An 11,849-nucleotide genomic window follows, 5' to 3' on the forward strand; every position below is an offset into this window, starting at 1 on the left:
GGGGAGGTAACCAGCAAATGCCCCCTACACAGCAGGGGTGTGAAGTACCCAGAACTGGAGAGCCAGGTCACAGTCAAGCTGAGACCTGAAAGACAGAAAGGAGTTAACAGGAAAAGAGGAGTAGAAGACATTCTGGGCACAGGAAACAAAGGTACAAAGCTTGGAGGTAAGAGATAATATAATGCATGCAAGAACTGCTAGTATTTCAGTATGCCTAGAGATGACAAGAGAACATGCTGAGTTGAGTAAGCAAAGAGCAGACAAGGATTGTGAGCTCTTTGGTGTTGGGATGGAATTTATATCTCCTAGACAGTTTAACACAGGCTTCAGATAAACAGACCTGGGATCGAGTTCAAATCCCAACTCTGTCCCTCAATGATTTTAGACAGCCTCTCTGAGCTTTAGTTTTTCTATGTCTAATTTTATAATCTATAAAATATAGCTATTAATAGCTCTTTTTCAGAGTTGTTGGAGGGTTATACAACAGGGTATATGTATGGCCTCTGACATATAGATAGTCTGGATAAAAAGTAGCTGTTATTATTACTGTCAGTGCTTCTTTCAGACCTGCCATCCCTGCCTTCAGAAACCAAACAACCTAAGTGGTATCAGTAAACGTTTGTAGACTGAAGGACTGGCATCCCCTGTGAATCAGCCTTGCTCCCATACCTAGCTCCATATTCCAGCAACCCCTTAACCCCTGACCCCTGTTCTGCAGTTCCTCAATCTCACAGTGCTCACAACTGCCAAGAAGCAACCAAAGCACATAGCAAAAGACTGGGACATCAGGCTGTTGGGCCTGCAGAGATGACTGACTCTATCCCCACAGTGGACTCTGATATAGCAACCACTGCTCAGGAGGGACCAAAAGAAAAAGGAGGACACAGCTGCCTGAGGAAGATTAGAGGAAAGCTTGGCTGAGTCAGACATCCCAAAGGTGGTTTTTGTTGGCTCCTCCAGAGCCCAGGAGACTAACTCTTACTGGCATATATTCTGGGACCTTAGCACCCCTTTGAGGGCATTTGGAAGTAAAAAGGGTCACCATATCTGAAGATCTGGACATCAAATCTGTCACTCACTATCTCCCCAGGGGCTGAAGGCCTTTAGGTATCTCTATTCAGAAGCTGCTGGACACAGACCTTTTTCAGGTGCTCCTAAAGGATCTAGGGAATTGGCAGGTATTGACCCCATTACATCTGCCTGATCATCAGTGTGCACAGTGCATAAGAACTTGTACGTGGAGGCCAGGCATGGTGGCTCATACCTGTAATCCCAGCACTTTGGGAGGCCAAGGTGGGAAGATCACTTGAGGTCAAGAGTTCGAGACCAGCCTGGCCAACATGGCAAAATCCCATCTTCACTAAAAATACAAAAATTAGCTGTGTGTGATGGTGCATGCTTATAATATTAGCTACTCAGGAGGCTAAGGTGGGAGAATTACTTGAATCTGGGAGGTGGAGGTTGCAGTGAGCCAAGATCACACCACTGTACTCCAGCCTGGGCAACAGAGACTCTGTCTCAAAAAAAAGAAAGGAACTCTCACAGAACTAGGTTTGAACCTCAGCTCTGCTACTTCATATGTGACCTTGGGCAAGGTACTTATATCCTCATCCTCAGTTTTCTCATCTGTAAAATGGAGATGGCAATGCTGAGAGTTGAATAAGAAAAAATATGTGAAGCGTGGCCAGGTGCGGTGGTTCATGACTGTAATCCTAGCACTTTGGGAGGCCAAGCCGGATGGATCACTTGAGGTCAGGAGTTCAAGACCAGCCTGCCCAACATGATGAAACCTCGTCTCTACTAAAAATATAAAAATTAGCCAGGTATGGTGGCATGTGTCTGTAATCCCAACTACTCGGGAGACTGAGGCAGAAGAATTGCTTGAACCCAGGAAGCAGAGGTTTCAGTGAGCCGAGATCATGGGCCACTGCAGCCCAGGCAGCAGAGAGAGAGTCCATCTCAAAAAAAAAAAAAAAAAAAAAAAAAAAAAAAAAAAAAAAAAAAAAAAAAAAAAAAAAAAAAAAAAAAAAAAAAAAAAAAATATATATATATATATATATATACACACATATATATACACACATACACACACACACACACACACACATACACAAATATATATATGTATATATATGCAAAGTGCTAAAGACAAACATCCTTCATAAATATTAGTTCCTTTCCTTCCTCTGATGTAATCAGGCTTTTTTCCTTACTCTTGAGTCCTTTCTCCTATTCTTCAGCACTCATCCATCTTGTTTGCTATTTTTGCTGTGTACTGACTGTTAGGAAGCTTCATAGTGCTGTCCTCTTAGATCAACTTCCTCCCAGTCCAAGGCTCTTGCATTTCGGAAGAAGACTCCCCACAGTAAAAAAGAGCCACAATTATTCAGTCATCCAGACTAAGCACTCTATGCTAGGACTTATGCTAAGTGAAGGAAATACCAAGGAGAATAAGGCAGTCTGTTCCTCATGAAGCTCCACCACAGTGAGAGACACCAGCACAAAAGAGCTCATAATAATGCTCTATAAGAATGCAGTGACTTTGGCGAAGGAGGACCTACCTATTGGGTCTGGGAGCCTCTAGGAGGAAGCAACACATGAGATGAGTCTTAAACGACAAGTAGATATTGGCTAGAGGAGGGAAGGTGAGGGGGGAAGCAGGAGCAAAATCAAGGAAGAGACCTAGAGCCTGGCATGTGCAAAGAAACGTGGGCAGTTCTGTATTGCTGGAAAATAAAGTGGCACATTGCCTATAGTAGATGCTCGATTAATATTTGGGTAAGTATAGTAGATGCTCAATTAATATTTATTTGGGTAAAATTGAAGAAAATCCTTCAATTTTCACATTATGCACTACCACGTTGTTTGAAATTGTTACAAGCATGTTATCAATTTTATAATTTAAAAATATTGACCTGGCGCAGTGATTCACACCTGTAATCCCAGCACTTTGGGAGGTGAAGCAGGCAGATCACCTGAGGTCAGGAGTTCAAGACCAGCCTGGCCAACATGGTAAAACCCCGTCCCTACTAAAAATATAAAAGATAGCCAGGTGTGGTGGCAGGTGCCTGTAGTCCCAGCTACTCAGGAGGCTAAGGCAGAAGAATTGCTTAAATCCAGGAGGTGGAGGTTGCAGTGAGCCAAGATTGCACCATTGCCCTCCAGCCTGGGTGACAGAGTGAGATGCCACCTCAAAAAAAAAAAAAAAAATACACTTTTTAAAAAATAATGAAAAGTTAATTTTGGATGCAATGTGTAGAACAAGTTGGAGTGGGGGTAAGTCTGAAGCAGGGAGATCCAGTTATAAGGCTACTGCAGATGATGAAGGAGTCTTTTTCTTTTTTTTTTAGTATTTTTAGTAGAGACAGGGTTTCACCATGTTGGCCAGGCTTGCCTCAAACTCTTGATCTCGTGATCCACCCACCTCAGCCTCCCAAAGTGCTAGGATTACAGGTGTGAGCCACCATGCCCAGCAGATGAAGGAGTCTTAAACCAGAGAAGTGGCTATGGAGGTCAGGAGAAGGAAAAATCAAGAGCTTCAAGATTGTACAGCTGTGTAGGTGGTGGTACCTTTACTGAGACAGAGACCATGAGAGAAAACAGGTCTGAGTTAGGAGGGGTAGAGATAATGAGAGCAGTTTTGCCCATGTGGGAGCTGAGATGCTCATGAGATACCCAGCTGGTAACTTGACTATATGAGTCTGATGTTTAAAAACAGACAAGAAAGGCCAGGTGTGGTGGCTCACACCTGTAATTCCCACATTTTGGAGGCTGAGGCAGGCGGATCACGAAGTCAGGAGATGGAGACCATCCTGGGTAACACATCCTGGCTAGAGAAATTCTGTCTCTACCAAAAATACAAAAATCAGCCGGGCATGGTGTCACGTGCCTGTAGTCCCAGCTACTCAGGGGGCTTAGGCAGGAGAGTTTCTTGAACCCAGGAGGCAGAGGTTGCAGAGAGCCAAGATCGTGACACTGCACTCCAGCCTAGGTAACAGAGGGGACTCAGTTAAAAAAAAAAAAGAGAGACAAGAAGGAAATGTAAATTTGAGACATACCAGCATGTAAATCATTAAAACCAAGAGAATAGATATCATACAGGAAAAATATGGCAAAGGAAAAAAAGAGAGGCTTTGGAATGGACACCAGCCATTAAAATCAGGCGGAAGAATCCATAGTGACCGAGAGATAACAGCCAGAGGAGTAGGAAAAAACCAAAAGATTATGCTCCTCAGAGGAAAAATGGTGTGGAAAAGGGAATAGATACCAGTGTCAAATACTTCGGAGAAGTCAAGGAAATGAGGCCTCAAAATGATCTTGACATATCTAACAAGACCTCTGGGTTTCCTGAGAGTGTCACTCAGAATAATCCTAGGTAGGAAGGTCAGATACTGGAGCTTCCATACTGCTAATGGCTGTATGTGTGAGCTGACTTTTGCCTTTTCCTTTCTTGTCCCAATACTGCAGGACCCAAACCACTACACTCAGCCTGGCCTTATACATTCTGACTTCTAGAAAGTCTCAAATGGAAAGGGCTACAAACCACAATTGGACATTCTGGAAAGGGCACCAATCCTGGCACATCCCTAACTTTCTCTTTGACCCTAAGCAAGCCATAGTTCCTGCCTCAGCCTCCCAAAGTGCTGTGATTACTGGCATAAGCCACTGTGTCTGGCCAGCTACTCTTTGAAAATATTTATGTTTTGCAAAAGACATGTATCCAAAATAAAATATGCACTCAGTAACTCCCCTTCAGAAATTTACATTAAAGAATCAGAAATATGTGCAAAGATGTATCACAAAGCTTATACTATTATTAATTATAGAAAGTAATAGAGAATAACCTTGTGGTTATGGTTTAAAATGGCTAAAATTACAATGCATTCATATAATGAAAAGTTTAATGAAGTGATTAAAAACTAATGTTGCAGAAGAATACTTACTGGTACAATAAAAGTGTCAGATTACAAAATACAACATCCAGAATGCTCTCAATGTTGAAATAAATGAATATTATGTATGCATAGAAATAAGATTGGAAGGATATAAACCAGAACGTGAACCTCGGTGGCTACCTCCAGAAGTGTGATTACAAGTATTTGAAACATGTTCGGTTATTTGTACTTTTCATTTTCCTACTATAAATATATATTACTTTTGCAATGAAAAATATTAAGAGCTTGACAATAGTGAAAGGAGAAAGAGATTAGCTTCAAGGGAAATATGAATGAGGCTTCTACAGTTTGAGGAAGACTTGAGCTTATTTATGGGTCAAGGGAAAAGCAGAGGAGAAATTAAAGTTATATGAGAGGAAATAATGGGAGGAGCCTGCCCTGGGGAGAGAAAAGGGTAACTGGGGATGGAGGCCCTGGGGAGATGAGGTGAGGATGGCAAAGAACCCAAAGGCAGCAGGAAAGAGAATTGTTCACGGATGCATGATCACCTGCCACTGTGTTGAGAGCAAAGAGGGGATTAAGGAGATGGAGGAGAGTGGAAAAGGTTTATAACAACTGCTGTGGGGAATTAGGAAGTCAATTAGCAACCAAAAAAACGGTGGCGGGATTGCAGAAAGGCTCCAAGGGAGTGCCCAGCTGCCTCTGAGGAGCAGGAGTTGATTCCATTGCCAGTTAATTTAGTAGCTGCAGCTAAAGAGGAGGTATGTGGTGTGATCCATCCAATGAATGTCCAAATAATATCCAGAAAGTGAACCCAGAATAACTAAAACCACTAAGGACTATATTAACATATTAACTATTTGAAGCACTGCTTCCTTCTTCTAGTTTGGCCCCAGGCAGTTGTACATCTTGACTATAATTATTATTTTTAAAAATAAATAAGGGAGGTGAACAAAGTAAAATGAGAAAGGGTTTACAAAATGACATTTTATCAGCCCAAATGAAGAAGTGTCAAAATACCACTAACAAATTTAACCAAAAGACAGAGCTGTTCTCAAGGGTTGCTGGTGCTTGTTCACATCTAGATGAATGTCTGTAGACGCCTTCCTAGTGTCTGACTGTAAACACTGTTGTTTTGCTTTGGCCTCACAGGTAGGTGATTACAAAGGATTCTAGTCACATAAATAATTGATACCAGATTTTTCCAATCTGGCCAGTCTAATCATTATAATTCACCTGGAAGGAAAAGTGTAAGAAATTCAGGATTGCTAGCAATCAAGCAGAATCCTCTTATAATGTAGTTTGTGCTTAAGGAAATTATTTACTGGACTGAAGGAAAGAGCTACCATCTGTTAAGCACCTACTATGTACATGTTCTTTGTTAAGCCCTTTATGTTCACTATTTGTATACAATCATCACAACCGTTCTGCAAGGTAGATATAATTTTCCTCATTTCACAGATGACAGAAGCAGCTCAGAGGTGGTAAATGGTAAAGATGATAGTACCTGCCTCATAAAACTGTTTGTGTATTAAACAAGGTAACATCTGTAAAGCATTTAACACAAAGCACTTAGTATGTAGTATACTCCCCATAAGCATTAGTTATTCTAATGATGTAGCCATAATAATATACCAGCATTTATGCTATTGTTTGACAAAATAAGGTGGATCTTCTTATCATCATCCTTACTTCACAACAAATAAAACTGGCTTACCCAGGGTACCAGTGAGCTCTCTATAGTCAATATTTCAGTAATCATTTTCACTAGGTTCTACTGGATCATCATGCTTCCGCACTAGATTTGAATTTATGTTTTCTCTGTGTTCCCAGTCAAATAACTTGGCAATCCCTTAGGCACACATTGCTGAGGCTGGGACAGCCCAGAGAAGCAGCTTAGGTTCCAGCCAGAATAAGTTTGGCATCAAAAAAGTGCTGCACATAGGGAAACGCAAATCTTTTTATCAAATGATGTCAGGGAAACTAGACGTCTCCAGACCCAAAAATGAAGGTAGACTCTTACATTATATCATATACAAAAGTTAACTCATAATGGATCAAAGACATAAATATGAGACATAAAACCATAAAACTCTTAGAAGAACACAGAGGGAAAAAGCTTCATAACAATGGATTTGGCAGAGAATTATTAGATACCAAAAGCACAGATAATGAAAGAAAAAATGGACTACATCAAAATTAAACACTTTTGTGCATCAAAGGACACTATCAAGAGTGAAAAGGCAACCCACAGAATGGGAAAAAACAATTGCAAATCATATACCTGATAACAGATTATATCTAGAATACATAAAGAACTCCTATAACTTAAGAACATAAAAACCAAATAGTCCAATTAAAAATAAGCCAAAGACTTGAATAGCGATTTCTCCAAGGAAGATATACAAAGAGTTAACATGCACATGAAAAAATGCTCATCACTAATCACTAGGAAAATGCAAATCAAAATCTCAATGAGGGCTGGGCACAGTGGCTCATGCCTGTAATCTCAGCACTTTGGGAGGCCAAGGCAGGTGGATCACGAGGTCAGAAGTTCAAGACCAGCCTGACTAACACAGTGAAACTTCGCCTCTACTAAAAATACAAAAATTAGTCAGGCATGGTGATACACGCCTGTAGTCCCAGCTTCTCAGGAGGCTGAGGCGGAAGAATCGCTTGAATCTGGGAGGCAGAGGTAGCAGTGAGCCAAGACAGCACCATTGCACTCCAGCCTGGTGACAGAGTGAAACTCTGTCTCAAAAAAACAAACAAACAAAAAAAAACCCACCACAATGAGATACCATTTCACATCCATTAGGGCAACAATTATCAAAAATTGGGAATAGACAGGGCACAGTGGCTCATGTCTGTAATCACAGCACTTTGGGAGGCTGAGGCAGGCGGAACATGGAGGTCAGGAGTTCGAGACCAGCCTAGGCAACACAGTGAGGCTCCTGTTTCTATTCTTTAAAAGAAAAATGGAAATAACAAGTGGATGTGGAGAAATTGGAACACTTGTGCACTGCTGACAAAATGTAAAATGGTACATTTGCTATGTAAACAGTATGGTGGTTCCTCAAAACATTAAACATTGAATTACTACATGATTCAGCTATTCCACTCTGGGTATTTTCAAAAAAGAATTGAAATTAAAGACACAAACAGATATTTGTACAGCAATCTTCATGGCAGCATTATTCACAACAGCCAAAAGGTAGAGACAGCCCAAATGTCCACTGACAGATGAATGAATAAACAAAATGTAGTATATACATACAATGAAATATTATTCAACCCTAAAAAGGAAGGAGATTCTGGTACATGTTACAACATGGATGAACCTTAAAAACATAATGCTAAGTAAAATAAGCAAGACATGGCCAGACTTGGTGGCTCACACCGGTAATCCCAGCACTTTGAGAGGCCGAGGTGGGCAATCACCTGAGGTCAGGAGTTCAAGACTAGCCTGGCCAATATGGTGAAATCCCGTCTCTACTGAAAAATACCAAAAATTAGCTGGGTGTGGTGGCAGGCACCTGTAATCCCAGCTACTTGGGAGGCTGAAGCAGGAGAATTGCTTGAACCCAGGAGGCAGAGGTTGCAGTGAGCTGAGATAGCGCCATTGCACTCCAGCCTGGGCAACAAGAGTGAAACTCTGTCTTAAAAAAAACAATAATAATAAAAATTAGCAAAACACAAAAGGACAAATATTGTATGATTCCACTTATATGAGGTACTTAGAAATATGAGGTCCAATTCATAGAGACAGAAAGTAGAACAGTGGTTGCCAGGGGCTGGGGGAGGGACCAATAGGCAGTTATTGTTTATGGACATAGAGTTTCAGTTTGGGATGTTGAAAAGTTCTGGAGGTGGATAGCCATGCCAGGTGCACCACAGTGTGAATGCACTTAATGCCACTGAATTGTATGCTTAGAAATAATGGTAAAATTTACATTGTGTGTGTGTTTGTATATATATGTATATGTATACATATATAATTTTTTTTTTTTTTTGAGACAGAGTCTTGCTCTGTCACCTAGGTTGGGGTGCAGTGGCATGATCTCAGCTCACTGCAACCTCCCCCTCCCTAGTTCAAACTATTCTCCTGCCTCAGCCTCCCAAGTAGCTGTGACTACAGGCATGTGCCACCACACCCAGCTAATGTTTGTATTAATATTTTTAGTAGAGACAAGGTTTTCCCATGTTGGCCAGGCTGGTCTTGAACTTCTGGCCTCAAGCGATCCACCTGCCTTGGCCTCCCAAGGTGTTGGAATTACAGGCATGAGCCACTGTGCCTGGCTGGTACATTGTGTATATTTTATCACAATTTAAAAATGTAGTAAAAAAAGTGCTGCAGATAGAAAAACAAAGACAAGAGATAAGTACATTTAAAGCCTCACAACAGTTATCTTTGGAGTGTGCATTACAGGCAATTTTGTTTTCTTATTTCTACTTTTCTTATTTTCTACATTTTCTTTGTTGAGCTTTTAAAATGAGGGAAAAAAGTTTTGGGTCTTTTTTTAACTGCTGTCTCTCCACTGGGATGACAATGGAAATGATGCCATCAAGCACCAATTTTTAAAATGCCAATAATGATCTTCTCCAGAAGAAATATATGGAGTTTATCTTAATATTACGCATTAAAACAGTTAAAAAATATTCTGAAAAGCAGACAAGCAATTTTGATACTTTGAGGAAGATGTGGAATTTTTTTAAAGATGAGTGATTGTTCACTGTACCAGCAAAAAACTTTAAATTAGCCAATACATACTGAAGACATGATCCATTTAATCATGTCTTAATCAATTTAACAGACATTAATTGAGCACCCAGGATGTGTCAGACCTGAGCCATGTTGCCCAGAAAACCCTTATCCTTTGAGACTAATATGTAATGGTATGGCCCTTGACTGCTGAAAGTTCTCCCACTTCTATCACCACTTTCACCCCAGGGGTAACTATCGTTAATAAACTGCAGTATATGCTTCCAAATCTTTTTGCAATGCACACCATATAAAAATATTCTTTTTACAAATATAGTTACAAAAATTACTTTTCATGTTCCTAAATTTTTATTTATGTTTTAGAAATAGGATCTTGCTCTGTCACCCAGGCTGGAGTGCAGTAGCCTGATCATAGCTTGCTGCATCCTCAAACTCCTGTGTTTAAGGAATTCTCTTGCCTCAGCTTCCCCAGTGGCTAGGACTACAGGCAAGCACCATGCCAGGCTAATTAAAAAAAAAATTTTTTTGCAGAGACAGGGTCTTGTTATGTTGCCCAGGCTGGTCTCAAACTCCTGGCCTCAATCAATCCCCTCCACCTCAGCCTCCCAAAGCTCTGGGATTGTGGGCATGAACAACCATACCTGGCTCAAAAATGACTTTTTAAATTCCACACTATGTTACTGACATCTTTCTATGTTACTACATAAATACCCATCTTTTTAACAGTAACAGAGCATTTCAAAGTGAAGGTATTCCATTATTATTTCTTTTTTTTTCCCATTATTATTTCTTATTTAGTTAGGCATGTCCTTATTGATGGACATTTAAAAACACTTTAATATTTACCTTTGTAAGCAACTATGACTTTTTTTTTTTTTTAAGAGACAGGGTCTTTCTCTGTCACCCAGGCTAACGTGCAGTGGCATGACCATGGCTCACTGCAGCCTCAATCTCTCAGGCTCAAGCCATCTCCCTCCTCAGCCTCCTGAGTAGCTGAGACTACAGCCATGCACCACCACACCTTGCTAATTTTTTAATTTTTATAGAGATAAGGTCTCACTATGTTGCTCAGGTTGGTCTCAAGTGCTTGACCTCAAGTGACTCTCCCACCTTGGCCTCTTGAAGTGCTGGGATTATAGGTGTGAGCTACTGCAGATGGCCTCCTGTGACTGTTTCTGGAGGACAAATATCTAGATGTGAAGTTGCTGGATCATGTCATACACTTTTAATTTATACTATTTAATTGAATTTTTATAATCTATGTAGGCCACCTTAAATCTATCTTGTAACATGGTATAAATACATAGAGTGAGAACTTTACTTTCAAAAGACACAAGACCAAGAGGGACCTTTTGTCTTCTCAGGAAGCCCACAGAACTGGAGGTGGGTCAGGAGTGTTTGGTGAAGGCAGAGCAGATGAAGGGATTTTATCCATTGTGGTCATCACTCTTCTTTGTAACTCTCTCTTGTTTAGACAACAGGAAACCATTTTGGACAACTGTCTATGGTTTGAACCAATAAATAAAGAGAAGACATTCTAACGGATGAAGCTGCTCAATGACAGAACCAGGAATCTTCTGAGACAGTGAGCTTCCCATCACTGGAATGGTTCAAGCTGAAGCCAAATGGCTTACAAGAGAGGTCACACAGTGTGCTGGTTAAAAGCACAGACCCTGGAGCCAAGATGCCTGGATTTGAATCCTGATTCTGATACATAGCTGGGAACCTTGGGCAAGTTACTTGACATTTTTGTGACTCAGTTTCTTTCTCACCCACCCCCAGATGAAATGTTTCTCTGTCATCCAGAACTGGAGTGCAATGGCACGATCTTACCTCACTGCAACCTCCACCTCCCAGGTTCAAGCGATTCTCCTGCCTCAGCCTCCTGAGTAGCTAGATTACAGGCACGAGCCACCACACTTGGCTAATTTTTGTATTTTTAGTAGAGATGGAGTTTCACCATGTTGCCTAGGCTGGTCTCAAATTCCTGACCTCGTGATCTGCCTGCCTCGGCCTCCCAAAGTGCTGGGATTACAGGCGTGAGCCACCGAGCCTAGTCGTGCCTCAGTTTCTTCATCAGAAAATAGAAATAATAAAGTACCTACCTCGTAGAGTTGTTATGCATCATTTTTTCTCTCCATGTTTAAATATCCCTTTCAAAAGAAACAAACAAAGAAGAAATTAGTTTTCTAAGATTATATACCTTGTAACAGTTTTTTTGGTTTGTTTTG

General features: G+C 40.8%; 1 protein-coding gene across 1 annotated transcript in view; it reads left to right on the top strand.

Moving 5' to 3' along the window:
- Positions 1-11,470, top strand: part of RPAP2 (RNA polymerase II associated protein 2) — a 123,920-nt gene extending 112,450 nt beyond the window's left edge. Inside the window, exon 12 of the mRNA XM_017544154.2 lies at positions 11,093-11,470. Coding sequence (XP_017399643.1) covers positions 11,093-11,159 — 67 coding nt within the window. The 3' untranslated portion in view covers positions 11,160-11,470. The remainder of the gene's footprint in view (positions 1-11,092) is intronic.
- The last annotated feature ends 379 nt before the right edge of the window (positions 11,471-11,849 follow it).

The sequence above is a fragment of the Cebus imitator genome, unplaced genomic scaffold (genome assembly GCF_001604975.1).
Source record: "Cebus imitator isolate Cc_AM_T3 unplaced genomic scaffold, Cebus_imitator-1.0 Scaffold166, whole genome shotgun sequence".
In the NCBI taxonomy this organism is placed as follows: Eukaryota; Metazoa; Chordata; class Mammalia; order Primates; family Cebidae; genus Cebus; species Cebus imitator.